The sequence below is a fragment of the Rana temporaria genome, chromosome 2 (assembly GCF_905171775.1).
Source record: "Rana temporaria chromosome 2, aRanTem1.1, whole genome shotgun sequence".
Taxonomy (NCBI): Eukaryota; Metazoa; Chordata; class Amphibia; order Anura; family Ranidae; genus Rana; species Rana temporaria.
This window is the reverse complement of record NC_053490.1, coordinates 524,149,648-524,174,244: the sequence shown is the minus strand read 5'-3', so window position 1 is coordinate 524,174,244 and position 24,597 is coordinate 524,149,648. Positions and strand designations below refer to the sequence as shown.

At 49.6% G+C, this 24,597-nt stretch overlaps 1 protein-coding gene across 1 annotated transcript in view; it reads right to left on the bottom strand.

Annotated features, from left to right (window-relative positions):
* Nucleotides 1-12,294, bottom strand: part of ARHGAP31 (Rho GTPase activating protein 31) — a 252,314-nt gene extending 240,020 nt beyond the window's left edge. Inside the window, exon 1 of the mRNA XM_040339105.1 lies at nucleotides 11,760-12,294. Within this exon, the coding sequence (XP_040195039.1) occupies nucleotides 11,760-11,850 (91 nt within the window). The 5' untranslated portion in view covers nucleotides 11,851-12,294. The remainder of the gene's footprint in view (nucleotides 1-11,759) is intronic.
* Nucleotides 12,295-24,597: the final 12,303 nt, after the last annotated feature.

Sequence of the window (24,597 nt, the reverse complement as noted above, 5' to 3'; positions counted from 1 at the left end):
GACATCTGCAGTGCCGGACCCACATAGGGACCTTCACCTCATACCAGCAGGATAAGGAAATAAAGAAGCGTAAAGATATGATGGTCAAAGTCTTGAAGTCCCTAGGCAGCCAGTATTTTCTGAAGGCCATCAGCAATTGCAGAACATGTGAAGGTTTTCTTTAGGCCAATGTATGAATGGCACCCCAGTGCATCGTCACAAAGCACCCCAGGGGCCCAATCACATCTTTGTGGTGCGCTAGTGCAGGTTACGGCACTCTTTAATGTGTGGTGCTTTAAGGCAGCCAATGACCTCAACCCACAGTAGTTCATTACCTTACATTAGTGCAGGGGTCTACAGATTCTTCAGTACAAGGGCCACATTGTATATAGTCCCCATCTAAGTCCACCCTTAATTAGAGTCTACTCCTACATCAGGGTTCACATGAATCCCTCCTTTCAACAAGGTCCCTATCAGAGTCCCCTTACATTAGAGTCCTCCCTTACATCAGGGTCCCCATCATAGCCCCTGATCAGAGCCTTCCCTAACATCAGGGTCCCCATCAGAGCCTCCCCTAACATCAGGGTCCCCATCAGAGCCTTCCCTAACATCAGGGTCCCTATCAGGGCCTTCCTTTACATCAGTGTTTCCATTAGGGCCTTCCCTTACATCAGGGTACCCATCAGGGCCTTCCTTTACATCAGTGTTCCCATTAGGGCCTTCCCTTACATCAGGGTCCCCATCAGAGCATTCCCTAACATCAAGGTCCCCATTAGAGCCTTCCCTTACCTTAGGGCCCCTATCAGAACCTTCCATTACCTCAGGGTCCCCATCAGAGCCTTCCCTTACATCAGGGTTCCCATCAGGGCCTTCCCTTACATCAGGATCGCCATCAGAGCCTTCCCTTACATCAGGGTCCCCATCAGAGCCTTCCCTTACATCAGAGTCCCCATCAGAGCCTTCCCTTACATCAGGGTCCCATTCAGAGACTTTCCTTATATCAGGGTCCCCATCAGGGCCTTCCCCTAAATCAGGGTCCCTATCAGAGCCTTCCACTACATCAGGGTCACCATCAAAGCCTTCCCTTACCTAAGGGTCCCTATCAGGGCCTTCCTTTACATCAGGGTGCCCATTAGGGCCTTCCAGTAAATCAGGGTCCCCATCAGGGCCTTCCTCTACATCAGGGTCCCCATCAGATCCTTACATTACATGAGGGTCCCCATCAGAGCCTTCCACTACATCAGGGTCCCCATCAGAGCCTTCCCTTACATCAGGGTTCCCATTAGAGCCTTCCCTTACATCAGGGTCCCCATCAGAGCCTTCCCTTACATCAGGGTCCCCATCAGAGCCTTCCACTACATCAGGGTCCCCATCAGAGCCTTCCCTTACATCAGGGTTCCTATCAGTGCCTTCCCTTACATCAGGGTCACCATCAGAGCCTTCCCTTACATCAGGGTCCCCATCAGAACCTTCCCTTACATCAGGGTCCCATTCAGAGACTTTCCTTACATCAGGGTCCCCATCAGAGCCTTCCCCTACATCAGGGTCCCCATCAAAAACTTTCCTTACATCAGGGTTCCCATCAGGGCCTTCCCCTACATCAGGGTCCCCATCAGATCCTTACATTACATGAGGGTCCCTATCAGAGCCTTCCCTTACATCAGGGTCGCCATCAGAGCCTTCCCTTACATCAGGGTCGCCATCAGAGCCTTCCCTTACATCAGGGTCGCCATCAGAGCCTTCCCTTACATCAGGGTCCCCATCAGAACCTTCCCTTACATCAGGGTCCCATTCAGAGACTTTCCTTACATCAGGGTCCCCATCAGAGCCTTCCCCTACATCAGGGTCCCCATCAAAAACTTTCCTTACATCAGGGTCCCCATCAGGGCCTTCCTCTACATCAGGGTCTCCATCAGATCCTTACATTACATGAGGGTCCCTATTAGAGCCTTCCCTTACATCAGGGTCCCCATCAGAGCCTTCCCTTACATCAGGGTCCCCATCAGAGCCTTCCACTACATCAGGGTCCCCATCAGAGCCTTCCCTTACATCAGGGTCCCCATCAGAGCCTTCCCTTACATCAGGGTCCCCATCAGAGCCTTCAACTACATCAGGGTCCCCATCAGAGCCTTCCCTTACATCAGGGTCCCCATCAGAGCCTTCCCCTACATCAGGGTCCTGTATCAGGGCCTTCCCTTACTTTAGGGTCCCCATCAAAGCCTTCCCTTACATCAGGGTCCCCATCAGAGCCTTCTCCTACATCAGGGTCCCCATCAGAGCCTTCCCTTACATCAGTGTCCACATTTGGGCCTTCCCTTACATCAAGGTCCCCATTAGGGCCTTCCCTTACATCAAGGTCCCCATTAGGGCCTTCCCTTACATCAGGGTTCACATCAGAGCTTTTACTTACATCAGGGTCCCTATCAGACCCTTCTCTTTCACAAGGGTCCCTATCAGAGCCTTCCCTTACATCAGGGTCTTCATCAGGTCCTTCCCATACATCAGGGTCCCTATCAGGGCCTTCCCTTATATCAGGGTCCCTATCAGGTCCTTCCCTTACATCAGGGTCGCTAGAGGTTACAGAGCCTTCCATTACATGAGGGTCCCTATGAGAGCCTTCCCTTACATCAGGGTTGCTAGAGGTTATAGCACACATTATGGCTCACTGATTAGTTGCTAGAGGATACAACACATGATTTCTTCTTGTTGATTGGTTGCTAGAGATTACTGGACAGTAATACTGCTCACCGATTGGTTGCTAGAGGTTACAGCACATCATCTCTTCACTGCAGAGGGGCCTGATATACATATGAATGCTACAGTTATTTACATATGAATGACGGTTATTTACATGTAAACACAGGGTCTGCAGGTGAGTCATATGTACACAAGAATATGGCAGAGCATTAGTAGCAGCACTTCACACTGAGATATCAGGACACAGCACAGGACTAAAACTTCAAGGGACAAGGGAATTTAAACTGAGATAGTTGGCAAGTATGAGGCAGCTGCTTTGGACCCCACAACAATGACAGGGCCCAGGGCAGCTTCCCCTTTTGCCCTGCCTTAAAGACGACCCTGCATACCGTAGGTGTGAATGGACCCCCAAAACATGGGCGTTACAACAATACACTGTTAAGAATCTTCTAAATAAACAAACCTCTGGTGTGTGATTATCTCTGCTACATAGGCATCTTCTTTTTGAGGGTACCCCCAAAAAATTAAAAAATCAATAAAATGTCACAAATGGATGAAGCCGTGTCCCAGCTCCGCGTGTCTCGGGCACACCGTACATACGCCACAACCATGGTCCTAATTTATATCATAGAAATATTTCTTAACCAAAGCCATGATCTGCATCATACATACACTGTAATTATAAATTACATACAATCCCTAGGCTTGTAATTAACGTTATGATCTGTCTCAAAATATAAGCCTGAGGGGGGCAATAAAATATATACAAAGTGCCAACACACCCGGCGCCTATGGGCTGCACATGGGAAAATGTATTGCAGTTATTATAATTAGTATACAGAATGGACCAGATTCAAGTAGCAATTGCGCCTGTGTAACCATAGGTTACACAGCGCAATTGCTTACTTGCCCCTGCGTTACGAATGCTCCTGATTCAGGAACATCGTAACGCCGACTGCAGCCTAAAATCTGCGTGGCATAAGGCTCTTATGCCACGCATATCTAGGCTGCATTCTTGCGATGACCGCTAGGGGGCGTTCCCATTGTGGTCAGCGTATAGTATGCAAATTGCATACTAACACCGATTCACAATGTTGCGCGAGCCCTGCGTACGCAGTTTACGTCGTTTCTGTACGGCGTGTTTAGCGTAAGGCTGCCCCTTCTAATAGCAGGGGCAGCCAATGCTAAAGTATACCCGTCGTTCCCGCGTCGCGACGTTCGAATTTTACGTAATTTGCGTAAGTGATTCGTGAATGGCGCTGGACGCCATTCACGTTCACTTTGAAGCAAATGACGTCCTTGCGACGTCATTTGCCGCAATGCACGTCGGGAAAGTTTCCCGATGGCGCATGCGCTTTACGATCGGCGCGGGAACGCGCCTAATTTAAATGATTCCCGCCCCCTGCGGGATCATTTAAATTGCGCGCGCTTACGCCGGGCAATTTTGCCGGCGCGCCCTCGCAATTTACGGAGCTACTGCTCCGTGAATCGAGGGCAGCGGTGCAAATTTGCGGGGGCGCAGGGCAAAATCGTTGCCCTGTGCCTCCGTAATTTATGCGCAAATCTTACTGAATCTGGGCCAATGTATATAGTTCAGTTTACTCAGTGCTTTACAAGACACTATATTGTACAAAAGTATTGGGACGCCAGCCTCCACACGCACGTGAACTTTAATGGCATCACAGTCTTAGTTCGTAGGGTTCAACAGTGGTGGTGCGTCCATAAAGGGCGCACGGGCGCCACACCCTCTCTCCTGTCACCTGTCAATCACCATAGATAGCTTCATGCACTGCACGGATCTATCTATGGTCGCCACTGCCACCCCCTATTTACGTGCCCGACTCCTTTTGGGGCGCCGGGCACCGGAATTACAGTAGCAGGGTGTTTTTTGGAAGCGCCTGATTAGAGCCGTAGACTCTAAACAGGCATCCAAAAAGGTGTACAGCGGGCGTCATGCTGTTTACTCAGCGTTGTGTTAGGAAAGCAAATGAATTACTTTCCTAACACTGAACCGCCACTCAGCCAATCAGGTGCTCGGGTCTGTTACCTGTCACCTGATTGGCTAAAATGACAGGCGCTGTGATTGGACGCCGCCTATCAGGCGTCCAATCAAAACAGAGGACGGGAAGAGAGGACGGGAGAAGACATCGAGGAGCATGGAGGAGTTCGCCGCTCGGGGCCACTCTGTGCAAAACGAGCTGCACAGTGGAGGTAGGTATAACATGTTTGTTATTTTTATTTATTTTTTGCCTTTACAACCCCATTAAACAAATATTCATTAGTACTTTCAATAAAATAGATTTTACAAAAGGAAAATATTCCATAAATCAAAGACTAGTCAACACAAAGGGCACAGTACAGGGGGGGAATACAGAAGGGCACAGTACAGGGGGAATACAGAAGGGCACAGTACAGGGGGGAATACATAAGGGCACAGTACAGGGGGGGAATACAGAAGGGCACAGTACAGGGGGGGAATACAGAAGCGCACAGTACAGGGGGAATACAGAAGGGCACAGTACAGGGGGGAATGCAGAAGGGCACAGTACAGGGGGGAATACAGAAGGGCACAGTACAGGGGGGGAATACAGAAGGGCACAGTACAGGGGGGAATACAGAAGAGCACAGTACAGGGGGAATACAGAAGGGCAAAGTACAGGGGGGGATACAGAAGAGCACAGTACAGGGGGGAATACAGAAGGGCACAGTACAGGGGGGAATACAGAAGGGCACAGTACAGGGGGAATACAGAAGGGCACAGTACAGGGGGGGATACAGAAGAGCACAGTACAGGGGGGAATACAGAAGGGCACAGTACAGGGGGGGGATACAGAAGGGCCCAGTACAGGGGGGAATACAGAAGGGCACAGTACAGGGGGGGGATACAGAAGAGCACAGTACAGGGGGGAATACAGAAGGGCACAGTACAGGGGGGAATACAGAAGGGCACAGTACAGGGGGAATACAGAAGGGCACAGTACAGGGGGGAATACAGAAGGGCACAGTACAGGGGGGAAGACAGAAGAGCACAGTACAGGGGGGGGAATACAGAAGGGCACAGTACAGGGGGGAATACAGAAGGGCACAGTACAGGGGGGAATACAGAAGAGCACAGTACAGGGGGGGAATACAGAAGGGCACAGTACAGAGGGGAATACAGAAGGGCACAGTACAGGGGGGAATACAGAAGGGCACAGTACAGGGGGAGTCATGAGGGCACAATACTGGGATCAGGAGGGCACAATATAGGTTCTGAGACACTTCCTGGGACACAAACCTACCTATCGGGACAGTTTAGTAAAAAGCATGACCGTCCCAGAAAATCCAGAGCAGTTGGCAAGTATGATATAATGCAAGATTATTGTGGGGCCCCCATAACCTGGGGCCCCTGGGCAGTGCCCTTGCATCAAGATGCCCCTGGGGTTCGCCCAAAATGGTTGAGAAAGGCTGCATTAGGCAGGAGCACTTGTAAGGCGACACGGCAGGGACATGTTTGACATTGGCACAGTGCTACTTCCCAGTGGTAGAGATGGGATTTATATATCAAGCTGCCATCTGTCTCATGTCATGACCCGTAATTCTGCTCCTTCTACGTAAACTTCTCTTGGCACGTCCATTTTCTTCCTATTATATAATTTAATCACTTAAGGACCGCCTAACGCCGATATACGTCGGCAGAATGGCACAGCTGGGCACAATCACGTACCTGTACATCCTCTTTAAGTGCTCAGTTGTAGGTCGCAGGCAGGCGCCTGCGACCCGGCCTGAAGCTCCGAAACACACCTTCCCCGTTCTTCACAGTGGCAGTATCACTGAGCGTCTGTTCCCTGATATAGGGAAAGACGATCAGTGACGTCACAAGTCCAGCCCCGCCCCCCTACAGTTAGAAACACACATGAGGTCACACTTAACCCCTACATCGCCCCCTAGTGGTTAACTCCCAAACTGCAATTGTAATTTTCACAGCAAACAATGCATTTTTATAGCACTTTTTGCTGTGAAAATGACAATGATGCCAAAAATGTGTCAAAATTGTCCGATGTGTCCGCCATAATGTCGCAGTCACGAAAAAAAAAAAAAACGCTGATCGCCGCCATTAGTAGTAAAAAAAAAAAATATTAATAAAAATGCCATAAAACTATCCTCTATTTTGTAAACGCTATAAAATTTTGCGCAAACCAATCGTTAAACGCTTATTGCGATTTTTCTTACCAAAAATAGGTAGAAGAATACGTATCGGCCTAAACTGAGGAAAAAAAGTTTTTTTAATATCTTTTTTTGGGATATTTATTATAGCAAAAAGTTAAAAATATTGCATTTTTTTTTTCAAAAACGTCGCTCTATTTTTGTTTATAGCGCAAAAAATAAAAACCGCAGAGGTGATCAAATACCACCAAAAGAAAGCTCTATTTGTGGGGAAAAAAGGACGCAAATTTTATTTGGGAGCCACGTCGCACGACCGCGCAATTGTCAGTTAAAGCGAAGCAGTGCCGAATCGCAAAAAGGGGCCGGGTCCTTTACCTGCATATTGGTCCGGGTCTGAAGTGGTTAAAAAAAATTATAACACAAGACCAATTGGCTTATGCCCATGCAACCAACTGTACGGTAACCTGCATGGCAGTCAGTAGCACCATAACCAATGCCAGGCGCACATCTTGCACGGGTGTCACTGCAATCGGCGCAATGCATTTTTTCATCGCTGACTTGCCTTTTTTAAATAAACCAATACCAATGATTCCATCTTCCCACATTTCTCGCTGTTTGCACAGAAGATGTTGTAAGAATAACTCTTTTATGAGGCGGACCAGGAGGAATGACTAGCATGCCTGTTAACCCTTTTATGGTCACCAGAGACTTCCTGAATCTCTGCCTGCTGACATCAGGTCTAGGCAAGAACTTTCATGCTCACTGTGAAACTCCAGACAGACAGTCATAGAATATACTGAATAATACAAATACGGCGCTGAACCCTAGGCAGAGAAAAGGTTAAACCACGGGCGGCCACCATCAAGGTTCCTGCAGGCATTTTCCCCTAACAGTCTTCTGTTCAGTTTTTCTCTTTGCTTGCAGTGAGAACCTGTCCTCCTGAGTGTCTGACATTGCAATTTTTTGGGCTAGCATGGGAAGGGTTAATGTCCTAGGACTACCTTAGGAGGTTTTTTTTTTTTTTTTGTCAGTGAAAGGAGCTCCATAGCTGTAGTTAATTCAGTTCAGATGTTCCCTGGCCAGATCAATGTACTGGGATTAACCCTTCTCCTACTGGAACCCTGGGGGGGATCATTCAGGCAGCTGCCAAACTTTTAAGAAGTTTCCAAACTCCAACTGCGATTACATCGCCAGCCCCAATCCCCAAAAAGCAACTTGAAGCATCACGCGCTGGCAGTCTCAAGGGTCTAGACAAGGTTTTCTAAAATAGGGTTCCTACAGAGGTTGCTAGGGGTTCTTTGAGGGTTCCTCGAGAGGTTGCTAGGGGTTCTTTGAGGGTTCCTCGAGAGGTTGCTAGGGGTTCTTTGAGGGTTCCTCCAGAGGTTGCTAGGGGTTCTTTGAGGCCCCGTACACACGACAGAGGAACTCGACGTGCTTGGCACGTCGAGTTCCTCGTCGAGTTTTGGGATGAAGCCGCCGAGGAGCTCGGCGGGCCGGCTTCTCCCATAGAAGAACGAGGACAACGAGAAAATAGAGAACATGTTCTCTATTTTCTCGTCGAGTTCCTCGGCGGCTCCATCGAGCCAAAACTGTACAGACGACAGAGATTCTCGGCAGAATCCGGGTTTTGACCGAGTTTCTCGGCGAATTCTGCCGAGAATCTCTGTCGTGTGTACGAGGCCTGAGGGTTCCTTGCGAGGTTTCTAGGGGTTCTTTGAGGGTTCCTCCAGAGGTTGCTAGGGGTTCTTTGAGGGTTCCTCCAGAGGTTTCTAGGGGTTCTTTGAGGGTTCCTCAAGAGGTTGCTAGGGGTTCTTTGAGGGTTCCTCCAGAGGTTGCTAGGGGTTCTTTGAGGGTTCCTCCAGAGGTTGCTAGGGGTTCTTTGAGGGTTCCTCCAGAGGTTGCTAGGGGTTCTTTGAGGGTTCCTCCAGAAGTTGCTAAGGGTTCCCTGAGCAATGAGCAATTTCTGCCTCGCAAACAAGTTCCCATTGACATCTTTTTAGCTATCTGTTGAGTTTAGTTGAGTTGCATCTTGATATAGCGCGGTAGGATCTCAACGCGCTTACATACACATACTAGGGCCCATTGTTTAGACATGATCTGATTAACCTACCAACAAGGGGGTATTTTTTCCCATTGACCACAAATAGAGGTGGCTGGGGGTACCTTGGAGTTAAAAAGAAGAAGATCAAGCAGTGTTTATCAACCAGGGTTCCACTGAACCCAAAGGTTCCTCCAGAGGTTGCTAGGTGTTACCTTGAGGGTTCATCCTGAGGTTGTTAGGGGTTCCTTGAGCAATTTATGGACCTCAGATAAGTTCCCACTGACACCACTGATCATGTTAGCTATTAATATGATGGTAATTCTTCCCAATGACCACAAGTAGAGGTGTCTAGTTGTTCCTTGAAGTTAAAAAGGAGAAGGTAAAGCAGGGTTTCTCAACCAGGGTTCCATGGAACCCTAAGTTTCCTCCAGAGGTTGCTAGGCTTTCCTTGGGGTTAAAAGAAGAAGGTAAAGCAGGGTTTCTCAAACAGGGTTCCATGGAACCCTAATGTTCCTCCAAAGGTTGCTAGAGATTCATTGGGGTTAAAAGGAGAAGGTAAAGCAGGGTTTCACAACCAGAGTTCCATGGAACCCTAAGATTCTTCTAGAGGTTGCTAGGTGTTCCTTGAGAGTTCATCCAGAGGTTGTTAGGTGTTCCTTGAGCAATGAGCAATTTCTGGATCTCAGATAAGTTCCCACTGACACCACTGATCATGTTAGGAGAAGGTAAAGCAGGGTTTCCCAACCAGAGTTCCATGGAACCCTAAGGTTCCTCCAGAGGTTGCTAGGTGTTCCTTGAGGGTTCATCCAGAGGTTGTTAGGGGTTCCTTGAGCAATTTCTGGCCCTTAAAAAAGTTTCCACTGACACCACTGATCATGTTAGCTATCAATAAGGGGGTAATTCTTCCCAATGACCACAAGTAGAGGTGGCTAGGTGTTACTTGAATGTAAAAATGAGAAGGTAAAGCAGGGTTTTCCAACCAGATTTCCATGGAACCCTAAGGTTCCTCCATAGGTTGCTAGGGTTTCCTTGGGGTTAAAAATGAGAAGGTAAAGCAGGGTTTCCCAACCAGAGTTCCATGGAACCCTAAGGTTCCTCCAGAGGTTGCTAGGTGTTCCTTGAGGGTTCATCCAGAGGTTGTTAGGGGTTCCTTGAACAATTTCTGGCCCTTAGATAAGTTCCCACTGACACCACTGATCATGTTAGCTATCAATATAGAGGTTGTTAGGTGTTTCTTGAGCAATGAGCAATTTCTGGATCTCAGATAAGTTCCCACTGACACCACTGATCATGTTAGGAGAAGGTAAAGCAGGGTTTCCCAACCAGAGTTCCATGGAACCCTAAGGTTCCTCCAGAGTTTTCTAGGGTTTCCTTGGGGTTAAAAATGAGAAGGTAAAGCAGGGTTTCCCAAATAGAGTTCCATGGAACCCTAAGGTTCCTCCAGAGGTTGCTAGGGTTTCCTCTAAGGGTTCCTCTAGAGGTTGCTAGGGTTCCTTGAGCACTGAGCAATTTCTGTATTTCAGATAACACTCACACTGACACTATTGATGTTTTTACTTATCTGTAAGGGGACAAGTCTTCCCAATGACCACAAGTGTAAGGAGCATTCTTTCCACTGACCTTACAATAATGTATTACGAGTCGTAGATATAGTCGTTTTTAGCAAGGGTCTCCTGAGACTGGAAAGTTATTTCAAGAGTTCCTCTGTGTTGAAAAGTTTGAGAAAGACTGGTCTAGACAATAACCCAGCAGCCATGTATTTACTAAACTACCTTCAACTATTTCTCAAAAAAAATTAAAAAATACGCACACGAATGGAACACAATATTAAAAATGTTAACCAATGTCGGAAACAAATCCCCCCAAAGTTTTTGACAGTCCCTGGACGTACCTCATAACGTTTTGACATGGGAATGAGTGACACCTACCAGCAAACATATGTAGGCATGGGACACGCCCCCCTGCCACAACCCCTTAAAGGAGAATTAACCTCAAAAAAGGTTCATTAAACCCACAAGGGCTTTTTTTTTTTTAATCACTACTATTGCTTTTAAAAATGTACAAATGGAGCAATTTAGAATTTGGATGAAAGGTTTAGCACTGGGAAACACTTTTCGAAAAGATAAAAAGTGAATCTATATGGATCAGACCACAATGAGGGGGAAGAGACAGAGGGACATTGCTCGAAATCAGGGACAGCCCCTCGAAATCAGGGACAGCCCCTCGAAATCAGGGACAGTCCTTCGAAATCAGAGACAGTCCCTCGAAATCAGAGACAGCCCCTCGAAATCAGGGAGCTATGCCTGGACCTAAGAGCCAGAGGGCCACTATCTGAACACAGATTGCATCATTTGAATTACTGAGTGTGAGAAGATAAAAGCATAGTCATCATTTCCTGTACAGTTATTTCCTGCCCCCCCACCCCACCCCCCCAGGCTGCAAGAGGTTAATCATACTACTATGAAATTTTCTACGTAAGATTAGCACGGCAAAGAATTTGGAAGCCGCCAATGTTTTAAAATAGCTTCCAGGGACACTTCGCTGCTGATCCTGAGAACGTCCTCCAAAATAATCCGTTCAAAGACAGCTATATAATTAACCGCTACGCGTTATGAGGCTGAAATTTACGCGTTTTGTTTTTTTTTCTTTATTTCAACCTATAAAACCTACAAAACGTGCAATAAACAGAATTTTTGCCAAAGTTTGAGTTGTCTTCTCTTTTAGCTCCTCTAACTTTTACGGTAGAGTTTTCCGTCCCCGAAGAACGTTGGACATTTATTTCCAAGGACACAAATTCCACAGACACGTCACAACCCAATCGGCATTCCCTGTAACTCAAGCATGATTGACAAGCAACTTACAAAACAACAAAAAAAAAGCAAAAAAGCTGACATACCATCTTGTCCGGAGGACTCCAGGTACTCGGTCAGGTCACATCCAAAGGCTCCCTTCTTCTTGGACTTCGGCTTGGCACCCTTGTTCTTCATGGGGTTAGTCCACAAGAGGAGCCCCCCCCGCCCTCTCCCCTCCCGGTTGGAAAAATAAATGAAATATCTAGAAATTTAAAAAAGGGGGCGACGAGGGGGTGAGGGAATGCAAATCAAAGAGCCAACATTGAGGATGTCCCAACAGATCCAAGTCACTCCATGAAAAAAAAAAAAAAAAGATCCAGGGCAGCTCAGCTGTCACTTTGGGGTGGGGAGGAGTAAAGGGAGTGGGATGCACGCTGGAAGATCCTCAGTCTCAGATGGGAAGCCTAAAGGAGACATCTCATCCTGGGGCACCCCGGGTGGTGGCTTCGGCGGAGGGTGCCGCGGCTGCTCCTGCGCGGGGCCGGCCCGTGGGAGTTTGGCATCTGCTCAGCCAGAGGCAGGGCACAGCCTTTACGCTTTGCTGTGCCACCGAAGCAATGCCACCTAAGAGAACTTGCCCTTTTTTTTGGGGGGGGGGGGGGGGGGTTTCCTTGGCTAAGCCAGCAATCCAAGAGGTACCATCACCAGTTCCAAAGTCTGCAATGACTTTTTTTGACCTATCTGTGTTTTTTTTTTCCTCCTTCCTCCTTTTCTTACAAATCACAGGGTTATCCAGCTCAGGAAATGCTGTTAAGGAAATGAGGAAGAGAGGGGGGGGGGATGTTTTTTGGCAGTGTGAGTGAGGGGTGGGGGGAGGTGGTGGTATGACAGGGGGAGGGAGAGAGAGAGAGAGAAAGAGAGAGAGAGAAGTTCTGACATGCAGGAGATAACGGGACAGCCTAGACCAGACTGGAGGAAATTCTCTTCTGCGGCACACTGAGCGCCCTTGTTCTTCTGAGCCCCCTTGTTCTTCTGAGACCCCTTGTTCTTCTGAGCCCCCTTGTTTTCTGAGCCCCCTTGTTTTCTGAGCCCCCTTGTTCTTCTGAGCCCCCTTGTTCTTCTGAGCCCCCTTGTTTTCTGAGCCCCCTTGTTTTCTGAGCCCCCTTGTTCTTCTGAGCCCCCTTGTTTTCTGAGCCCCCTTGTTTTCTGAGCCCCCTTGTTCTTCTGAGCCCCCTTGTTCTTCTGAGCCCCCTTGTTTTCTGAGCCCCCTTGTTTTCTGAGCCCCCTTGTTCTTCTGAGCCCCCTTGTTCTTCTGAGCCCCCTTGTTTTCTGAGACCCCTTGTTCTTCCGAGCCCCCTTGTTCTTCTGTGCCCCCTTGTTCTTCTGAGCCCCCTTGTTTTCTGAGCCCCCTTGTTCTTCTGAGCCCCCTTGTTCTTCTGAGCCCCCTTGTTTTCTGAGCCCCCTTGTTCTTCTGAGCCCCCTTGTTCTTCTGAGCCCCCTTGTTCTTCTGAGCCCCCTTGTTTTCTGAGCCCCCTTGTTTTCTGAGCCCCCTTGTTCTTCTGAGCCCCCTTGTTTTCTGAGCCCCCTTGTTTTCTGAGCCCCCTTGTTCTTCTGAGCCCCCTTGTTCTTCTGAGCCCCCTTGTTCTTCTGAGCCCCCTTGTTCTTCCGAGCCCCCTTGTTCTTCTGGGCCCCCTTGTTCTTCCGAGCCCCCTTGTTTTCTGAGACCCCTTGTTCTTCTGGGCCCCCTTGTTCTTCCAGGCCCCCTTGTTCTTCTGAGCCCCCTTGTTTTCTGAGCCCCCTTGTTCTTCTGAGCCCCCTTGTTTTTCTGAGCCCCCTTGTTCTTCTGAGACCCCTTGTTCTTCTGAGCCCCCTTGTTCTTCTGAGCCCCCTTGTTTTCTGAGCCCCCTTGTTCTTCTGAGCCCCCTTGTTCTTCTGAGCCCCCTTGTTCTTCTGAGCCCCCTTGTTCTTTTGAGCCCCCTTGTTCTTCTGAGCCCCCTTGTTCTTCCGAGCCCCCTTGTTCTTCCGAGCCCCCTTGTTCTTCTGAGCCCCCTTGTTCTTCTGGGCCCCCTTGTTCTTCCGGGCCCCCTTGTTCTTCTGAGCCCCCTTGTTTTCTGAGCCCCCTTGTTCTTCTGAGCCCCCTTGTTTTCTGAGCCCCCTTGTTTTCTGAGCCCCCTTGTTCTTCTGAGCCCCCTTGTTCTTCCGAGCCCCCTTGTTCTTCCGAGCCCCCTTGTTCTTCTGAGCCCCCTTGTTCTTCTGGGCCCCCTTGTTCTTCCGAGCGCCCTTGTCCTTCCGTCCCCCCTGGAGCAGAGGCGCAAACTTCACCCCCTACAAATTCACCACCCCCTAACTAGGCTATTGCGAAGTCGCTTCTTTGCACGTGTTTTTCTGCGTCTTCGCATAGGGCAGCCTATTTTATTTTAATGGGCTGTCCTACGCACAAACGAAGGCGCCCCAAAGAAGCGCATGTATCTTTTTTGGGCGTTGAGCTTTTTTTTCGCGTCTTCAACCGCGTGTTTTGGATCTGCTTGGGGTGCCGTTAACAATGAATGGCACTGCAAAAGCGCAACGCGCGTTTTGCACGCATTCTGGAAAGGCGCGGCTTTGTGCACGTTCGCCGGGAAAACCACACAGGCGTGTAGGCAGCTTTAACGTGACATCGGTAACCAAACGCACGGCTTTGTGCAAGTTCGCCGGGAAAACGCACATGCGTGAACGCAGCTTTAACGTAACACCATTAACCAAACGCACGGCTTTGTGCAAGTTCGCTGGAAAAAACGCACAGGCGTGAACGCAGCTTTAACGTAACTCCAGTAACCAAACGCACGACTTTGTGCAAGTTCGCGGGAAAAACGCACAGGCGTGAATGCAGCTTTACCGCAACACAAGTAACCAAACGCACGGCTTTGTGCAAGTTCGCCGGGAAAACGCACAGCGGGAACGCAGCTTTAACGTAACACCAGTAACTCTAGACGCATCACAAATATTATGTTTTTTTAATTTATTTATAGGTATTTATATAGCGCCGACAATTTATGCAGCGCATTATGTATTGTACAATCACAACAGTCCTTGCCCTAGGAGCTTACAATCTAAGGTCCAGACCTCAAATGCAAGGGCCAGTTTGGGCCGTCTTTTGTGCGTTTTCTTTTTCATGATTTTATTGGGACCCTCTGAAGACCGCTTTATGTACTGTACAATCAGAGCAGCCCTTGCCCTGGAATGGCACCGCAAGCGGCAATCGCGTTTTGCATGCACTCCGCAAAGGCGCGGCTTTGTGCACGTTCGCCGGGAAAACCGCACAGGCGTGAACGCAGCTTTAACGTAACACCAGTAACCAAACGAATGGCTTTGTGCTCGTTCGCAGGAAAACGCACAGGCGTGAACGTCAAACACACGGCTTTGTGCAAGTTCGCCGGGAAAACGCACAGGCGTGAACGCGGCTTTAACATAACACCAGTAACCAGACGCACAGCTTTGTGCAAGTTCGCCGGGAAAAAACGCACAGGCGTGAACGCAGTTTTAACGCGACACCAGTAACCAAACGCACGGCTTTGTGCAAGTTCGCCGGGAAAATGCACAGGCGTGAATGCGGCTTTAACGTAACACCAGTAACCAGACGCACGGCTTTGTGCAAGTTCGCTGGAAAACGCACAGGCGTGAACGCAGCTTTAACGTAACACCAGATGCGCGGCTTTGCGCAAGTTCGCTGGAAAACGCACAGGCGTGAACGCAGCTTTATCGTAACATCAGACGCACGGCTTTGCGCAAGTTCGCTGGAAAACGCACAGGCGTGAACGCAGCTTTAACGTAACACCAGTAACCAAACGCACGGCTTTGTGCAAGTTTGCAGGAAAACGCACAGGCGTGAACGCAGCTTTAACGTAACACCAGTAACCAAACGCACGGCTTTGTGCAAGTTTGCAGGAAAACGCACAGGCGTGAACGCAGCTTTAACGTAACACCAGTAACCAGACGCACGGCTTTGTGCAAGTTCGCCGGGAAAAAACGCACAGGCGTGAACGCAGTTTTAACGCGACACCAGTAACCAAACGCATGGCTTTGTGCAAGTTCACGGGAAAACGCACAGGCGTGAACGTCAAACACACGGCTTTGTGCAAGTTCGCCGGGAAAACGCACAGGCGTGAACGCGGCTTTAACATAACACCAGTAACCAGATGCACAGCTTTGTGCAAGTTCGCCGGGAAAAAACGCACAGGCGTGAACGCAGTTTTAACGCGACACCAGTAACCAAACGCACGGCTTTGTGCAAGTTCGCCGGGAAAATGCACAGGCGTGAATGCGGCTTTAACGTAACACCAGTAACCAGACGCACGGCTTTGTGCAAGTTCGCTGGAAAACGCACAGGCGTGAACGCAGCTTTAACGTAACACCAGATGCGCGGCTTTGCGCAAGTTCGCTGGAAAACGCACAGGCGTGAACGCAGCTTTATCGTAACATCAGACGCACGGCTTTGCGCAAGTTCGCTGGAAAACGCACAGGCGTGAACGCAGCTTTAACGTAACACCAGTAACCAAACGCACGGCTTTGTGCAAGTTTGCAGGAAAACGCACAGGCGTGAACACAGCTTTAACGTAACACCAGTAACCAGACGCACGGCTTTGTGCAAGTTCGCCGGGAAAAAACGCACAGGCGTGAACGCAGTTTTAACGCGACACCAGTAACCAAACGCATGGCTTTGTGCAAGTTCACGGGAAAACGCACAGGCGTGAACGTCAAACACACGGCTTTGTGCAAGTTCGCCGGGAAAACGCACAGGCGTGAACGCGGCTTTAACATAACACCAGTAACCAGACGCACGGCTTTGTGCAAGCCCCCTGGGAAAACGCACAGGCGTGAATGCGGCTTTAACGTAACACCAGTAACCAGACGCACGGCTTTGTGCAAGTTCGCTGGAAAACGCACAGGCGTGAACGCAGCTTTAACGTAACACCAGATGCGCGGCTTTGCGCAAGTTCGCTGGAAAACGCACAGGCGTGAACGCAGCTTTATCGTAACATCAGACGCACGGCTTTGTGCAAGTTTGCAGGAAAACGCACAGGCGTGAACTCAGCTTTAACGTAACACCAGTAACCAAACGCACGGCTTTGTGCAAGTTCGCGGGAAAACGCACAGGCGTGAATGCAGATTTAACGTAACACCGGTAACCAAACGCACAGCTTTGCGCAAGTTCGCGGGAAAACGCACAGGTGTGAATGCAGATTTAACGTAACACCGGTAACCAAACGCACGGCTTTGTGCACACCAGTAACTCTAGACGCATCAGAAATTTTGCTTTTTTTGTTTATTTATTTACAGGTAATTTTGTAGCGCCGACAATTTATGCAGCGCATTATGTATTGTACAATCACAACAGTCCTTGCCCCAGGAGCTTACAATCTAAGCTAAAGAACTCACATGCAGGGATCAGTTTGGGCTAGGTTTACACTTGTGCGTCTACATTATCACGCATCTTTTCTGCGTTTTTTTTTTCATGATTTTCATGACCGATCTGCTTTATGTATTGTACAATTACATTAGTCCTTGCCCTAGGAGCTTACAATCTAAGGTCTAAAACTCACATTCAATGGCTAGTTTGGGCTAGGTTCACACCCTATTCATTTACATTATCATGCATTTTGTTGTTCATCTTTTTATTAGGGGTCTTTGAAGACCGATCCGCACATTATCATGCATCTTTTGTGCGTTTTTTATTTTTATTTGGGCCCTCCGAAGACAGATTCGCTTTATGTATTGTACAATCACATCAGTCCTCGCCCTAGGAGCTTACAATCTAAGGTCCAGACCTCACATGCAAGGGCCATGGGCTAGGTTCACACTTGTGCGTCTATATTATCATGCATCTTTTGTGCGTTTTTTTTAATTTGGGCCCTCTGAAGACCGATCTGCTTTATGTATTGTACAATCACATTAATCCTCGCCCTAGGAGCTTACAATCTAAGGTCCAGACCTCTCATTCAAGGGCCACTTTGGGCTAAGTTAACACTTGTGGCATCTACATTATCATGCATCTTTTTTGCGTTTTCTTTTTTATGATTTTATTTGGGCCCTCTGAAGACCGATCTGCTGTACGTATTCTCCAATCAAAACAATCCTTGCCCCTAGGAGCTTACAATCTAAGGTCCAGACCTCAGATGCAAGGGCCAGTGTGTGCTAGGTTCACACCTTGGGCATCTACATTATCATGCATCTTTTGTGCGTTTTTCTTTTTCGGGATTTTGTTAGGGCCCTCTGAAGACCGATCCACTTTATGTATTGTGCATTCACATCAGTCCTTGCCCTAGGAGCTTACAATCTAAGGTCCAGACCTCACATTCAAGTGCTAGTTTGGTCTAGGTTAACGCTTGTGCTTCTACATTATCGCCCTTTGAAGCTCAATCTGCTTTTGGATCTCTTTTAAGAGGGCATTTGACAGGCCATTATATCGCCTCTTCACTGCCTGCTTAAACCTGTAATGCTGCACTACCATGCCACAGTCGCATGCATTGCACGTGGTTGCGGCACGGCTTAATGCACTCTATGCATTAACCACTTAAGGACCGCCTCCTGCAGATATACGTCGGCAGAATGGCACGGCTGGGCACCTGTACTGGGTACCTGTACGTCCTCTTTAAGTGCCCGCCCGCGACCCGGTCCGAAGCTCCGTGACCGCGGTCGCGGGACCCGATTGCCGCCGGAGTCCCGCGATCGGTCCCCTGGAGCTGAAGAACGGGGAGAGCTGTGTTCTTCACAGTGGCAGCTTCATTGATCGTGTGTTCCCTGTTATAGGGAAAGACGATCAATGACGTCACACGTCCAGCCCCGTCCCCTACAGTTAGAAACACATATGAGGTGACACATAACCCCTTTAGCGCCCCCTAGTGGTTAACTCCCAAACTGCCATTGTCATTTTCACAGTAAACAATGCATTTTTATAGCAGTTTTTGCTATGAAAATGGTCCCAAAAATGTGTCAAAATTGTCCGAAGTGTCCGCCATAATGTCGCAGTCACGAAAAAAATCGCAGATCGCCACCATTAGTAGTAAAAAAAAAAAATATTAATAAAAATGCCATAAAACTATCCCCTATTTTGTAAACGCTATAAATTTTGCGCAAACCAATCAATAAACGCTTATTGTGATTTTATTTTTACCAAAAATATGTAGAAGAATACGTATCGGCCTAAACTGAGGAAAAAAAAAATTTTTTATATATGTTTTGGGGGATATTTATTATAGCAAAAAGTTAAAAATATTGCATTTTTTTTCAAAATTGTCGCTCTATTTTTGTTTATAGCGCCAAAAATAAAAACCGCAGAGGTGATCAAATACCACCAAAAGAAAGCTCTATTTGTGGGGAAAAAAGGACGCCAATTTTGTTTGGGAGCCACGTCGCACGACCACGCAATTGTTAGTTAAAGCGACGCAGTGCCGAATCACAAAAACTGGCCGGGTCCTTTACCTGCATAAAGGTCCGGGTAAGTGGTTCAGGTGGTTAAGGTGGTTAAGGCCCCCCCGAGCCCCCATTTTACTTACCTGACCCCTCGAAAAAACCCTGCGCGGTCCCGAGATCCTCTTCGCCACTCAGCCTGGCCGCTGATTGGCTAGAGCGGATGGATTGGGAGCAGCGCAGCCATTGGCTGGCGCTGCTGTCAATCACATTCAGTGACGCGGCGCGCCGAGGGGCGGGGCCGAGTGATACAGCGAGCGGCCATCGCGGGAGTGCGCCCGCAATTACTGACCACGATGCGAGCTCTCTCGCATGACTGTGGTGAGTAATTGCGGGAAGGACCAGAGACAGCCGCCGAGGGACCCCATAAGACTTGGATCGGGGCCACTCTGTGCAAAACGAACTGCACATTGGAGGTAAGTATAACAAATATAAAACATTTCCTATAGTGACCCTTTAATGGGCTAGTCTTAGGCCCCGTACACACGGCCGAGGAACTCGACGTGCCAAGCACGTCGAGTTCCTCGTCGAGTTCTGGGATGAAGCCGCCGAGGAGCTCGGCGGGCCGCCTTCTCCCATAGAACAACGAGAAAATAGAGAACATGTTCTCTATTTTCTCGTCGAGCTCCTCGGCGGCTCCATCGAGCCAAAACTGTACAGACGACAGAGTTTCTCGGCAGAATCCGGGTTTTGACCGAGTTTCTCGGTGAATTCTGCCGAGAAACTCTGTCGTGTGTACGGGGCCTTACAGGCGGTGCTTGTAAAAAAGAGGGGGCTTCCAGATTCTGATAATAAGCCCCCCTCACCTGCATACTCCCACAACCACTGTCCAGGGTTGTGGGGAAGAGGCCTTTGTCCCCATCAAACTCTGTACTCCGAGGTAAAAATGGCAAATGTACAGCTTTACTCCGGGTGTATTGTTACAAATGGCGGCTGGATGGCCGCGCATCTGAAAGAGGCAGAGAGCCCTTATCCCAAGGAAGTCTGTAATAAGGTGACCAGATTTTTCAAATGAAATCCGGGGACATTTTTTTATTGGCAAATGGTAAACTATGTTATAAGCATATTTTCCTCCAATGATATCTGTAGTGTACGTGGTTTGTGTGTATGGAAGGATTGTATGATATGTACGTTATTTCTCACATTTCATCCACGAGATAAAAGATACTTCTTAGAATTCTTTGGGATATGACTACCAAATGTTAGGAAGATAGGATTGCGTTTCAATGCACAGTTTATTTCACAAACGGTTTATCCCCAAAGTCTGTGTTCCAGAGTAGTAGAACCCCCCCTTTCTCCTTGTGCAGACCCCCTCAGTAGTATACCCCCCCTTTCATTAGTGCAGACCCCCTCAGTAGTAGAACCCCCCCTTTCTCCCTGTGCAGACCCCTGAGTAGTAGAGCCCCCCCTTTCCCCAGTGCAAACCCCTCAATAGTAGAGCCCCCCTTTCTCCCAGTGTAAACCCCTCAGTAGTAGAACCCCCCCCCCCTTTTCATCAGTGCAGACCCCCTCAATAGTAGAACCTCCCCATTCTCCCTGTGCAGGCCCCTCAGTAGTAGAACCCCCCTTTCTTCCTGTGCAGGCCCCTTAGTAGTAGAACCCCCCCCCCTTCATCAGTGCAGACCCCCTCAGTAGTAGAACCCCCCCCTTTCTCCCAGTGCAGACCCCTCAGTAGGAACCCCCCCCCTTCATCAGTGCAGACCCCTCAGTAGTAGAACACCCCCCCTTTCATCAGTGCAGACCACCTCAGTAGTAGAGCCCCCCTTTCTCCCAGTGCAGACCCCTCAGTAGTAGAAACCCCCCTTTCATCAGTGCAGACCCCCTCAGTAGTAGAGCCCGCCTTTCTCCCTGGGCAGGCCACTCAGTAATAGAACCCCCCCCCCTTTCTCCCAGTGCAGACCCCTCAGTAGAAAAAAAACCCTTTTCATCAGTGCAGACCCTAACAGTAGTAGAACCCCCCCCCCCCTTTCATCAGTGCAGACCCCCTCAGTAGTAGAACCCCCCCTTACTCCCTGTGCAGGCCTCTCAGTAGTAAAACCCCCCCCCTTTCTCCCTGTGCAGGCCCCTCAGTAGTAGAACCCCCCCTTTCTCCCTGTGCAGGCCCCTCAGTAGTAGAACCCCCATTTCTCCCTGTGCAGGCCCCTCAGTAATAGAACCCCCCTTTCTTCCTGTGCAGGCCCCTTAGTAGTAGAACCCCCCCCTTCATCAGTGCAGACTCCCTCGGTAGTAGAACCCCCCCCCTTCATCAGTGCAGACCCCCTCAGTAGTAGAACCCCCCTTTCATCAGTGCAGACCCCCTCAGTAGTAGAACCCCCCCTTTCATCAGTGCAGACCCCCTCAGTAGTAGAACCCCCCCCCCTTTCTCCCACTGCAGGCCCCTCAGTAGTAACCCCCCCCTTTCATCAGTGCAGACCCCCTCAGTAGTAGACCCCCCCTTTCTCCCAGTGCAGACCCCTCAGTAGTAGAAACCCCCCTGTCATCAGTGCAGACCCCCTCAATAGTAGAACCCGCCTTTCTCCCTGGGCAGGCCACTCAGTAGTAGAACCCCCCCTTTCTCCCAGTGCAGACCCCTCAGTAGAAAAAAAAAACTTTTCATCAGTGCAGACCCCCACAGTAGTAAAACCCCCCTTTCTCCTAGTGCAGGCACCACAGTAGTAGAACCCCCCCTTTCATCAGTGCAGACCCCCTCAGTAGTAGAACCCCCCTTTCATCACTGCAGACCCCCTCAGTAGTAGAACCCCCCTTTCATCAGTGCAGACCCCCTCAGTAGTAGAACCCCCCTTTCATCAGTGCAGACCCCCTCAGTAGTAGAACCCCCCTTTCATCAGTGCAGACCCCCTCAGTAGTAGAACCCCTCCTTTCTCCCTGTGCAGGCCCCTCAGTAGTAGAACCCCCCCTTTCTCCCAGTGCAGACCCCTCAGTAGAAAAAAAAAACTTTTCATCAGTGCAGACCCCCACAGTAGTAAAACCCCCCTTTCTCCTAGTGCAGGCACCACAGTAGTAGAACCCCCCCTTTCATCAGTGCAGACCCCCTCAGTAGTAGAACCCCCCTTTCATCAGTGCAGACCCCCTCAGTAGTAGAACCCCCCTTTCATCAGTGCAGACCCCCTCAGTAGTAGAACCCCCCTTTCATCAGTGCAGACCCCCTCAGTAGTAGAACCCCTCCTTTCTCCCTGTGCAGGCCCCTCAGTAGTAGAACCCCCCTTTCTCCCTGTGCAGACCCCCTCAGTAATAGAACCCCCCTTTCTCCCTGTGCAGGCCCTCAGTAATAGAACCCCCGTTTCTCCCTGTGCAGACCCCCTCAGTAGTAGAACCCCCCCTTTCATCAGTGCAGACCCCCTCAGTAGCAGAACCCCCTCCCCCCCACGTTCTCCCAGTGCAGACCCCTCAGTAGTGGAGGGAGTAACACAGTACTGACAGAGCCATTTATCCGGGTGTGGCCCGCCCCCCCACCTCAATAGCGACACCACTGAATCCGGGGACAAAACCGGGGACATTCTTGCTCCAGAGACAGTGCCCTCAGTCCGGGGACTGCCCTCAGAAATCGGGGACATCTGGTCACCCTTGTCTATAAGGTCAAAAATGCACCAAAAATCATCTGCGCCTCTATCCAAGTGACGCTACAGCGTGATGCATGAGTGTAAATGAGCCCCATAGACAGTAATGGAACGGCTCTTGTCATGCGATGGAGAGCGACCAGGTTTTACCGCCAGGTCTGTTGGAACCCAGATCATCGTCATGACAATCACTTGGCCTGATTCCATAGGGTGACCACATTTCCAAACTGCCATTCAGGGACACGCCCCCTCTCTCACCTTCCCCAAAAAAAGATGGGGGGGGCGGGGGAAATGAAGTCTCGGGGTTGATGGGGAATTTGGCGGCGGGTTATTTGTCAGGTGAATGTGCCACTTGCCACCAGATGCAGTGCCGCTTGCCACCCATAGCCTGCCACCAGATGCAGTGCTGCTGTCACTCCCTCTGCATGAGCCGCGTGCGTAGAAGGAAAAGAAGTGGCGCCACTCTCTGGAGAGTGAAGATCACACCAGTTCCTGCTGCTTGCCGCTGGGTGCCGGAGAAGGAGGAGGTGGGTGGGGACAGCAGTGCTGCACTAGGCGCAGGCCTCGCTCCCGGTCTCACTGTCTGATAGGCAGATTCAGAGCGAGTTACGCCGGCGTATCAGTGGATACGCCGTCGTAACTCTGAATCTGCACCGTCGTAAATTTAAGCGTATTCTGGAAACCAGATACGCTTAAATTAGGCTAAGTCTCCTACGCCATCGTATCTTAGGGTGCAATTTTTACGCTGGCCGCTAGGTGACACTTCCGTTGAGTTCGGCGCAGAATATGTAAATGACTAGATACGCCGATTCATGAACGTACGTGCGCCCGTCGCAGTAAAGAGGTACGCCGGTGTAAAGATAAAGCTGCCCCTAGTTGGCCCAGTCAATGTTAAGTATGGCCGTCGTTCCCGCGTCGAAATTTTAAAATTTTACGTTGTTTGCGTAAGTCGTCCGTGAATGGGTCTGGACGTAATTTACGTTCACGTCAAAACCAATACGTCCTTGCGGCGTACTTTGGAGCAATGCACACTGACGGCGCATGCGCCGTTCGTAAAAAACGTCAATCACGTCGGGTCACCAATAATTTACATAAAACACGCCCCCTCATCCTCATTTGAATTAGGCGCGCTTACGCCGGCCCCATTCACGATACGCCGCCGTAACTTAGGAGGCAAGTGCTTTGTGAATACAGCACTTGCCTCTCTGACTTACGGCGGCGTAGCGTAAATACGATACACTGCGCCGCCGGAAAGATGCGCCGCTGTACCTGAATCTATGAGAGTAAATTGTCACTGGTTGCAAGATGCCAGGCAGCGCCGGCCCTAGCAACCAGTTCCGTAAGTGTCGTTACTAGTTAGTAGGGGGTGGCTGTGTCCTCTATTTCATTCCGGGACATTGTATTGTCCCAGAATGAAGGTGCCCGGGACCCGGGACAGACATGTCAATTGCGGGACAGTTTCAGGCAATCCGGGACACTTGGGCACCCTAGGCCTGAACCAGATTGGATCTATGGTAGTGAGATCTTGATTTTGGGACAACCTTAGATGAAAAGAGGTCTGGTCCATACTCCACCCATAAGTAAAATATCACGTTTGGGTGGACTGACCCTTTAATCTCCAGGGTTTTCCTTCATTCCCCGTGAGGGACTCTGCTGGTTTCTCGCTTTGTGAAGATGACACATCAGGAGGAGGAGGGCATGGAGATGGTGGACACCTGGGACGGGGACATCGCCAGATATTTGCCTAGAATCACAAAGAGAGGCGGCCGCTTCCTACGCCCCGCGCATTCATTTCCATGCTGGCCGAGGAGTTTGGCGGCACAATAGAGAAATGCAAATCGAGGAATGATCAGCAGCTGTCCTATCTACACGCGTGTCACCGGCCTCCGTGTTCCCAATCTCATCCACACGTGGCCTCCAGACCTTCATCTCTGACTAG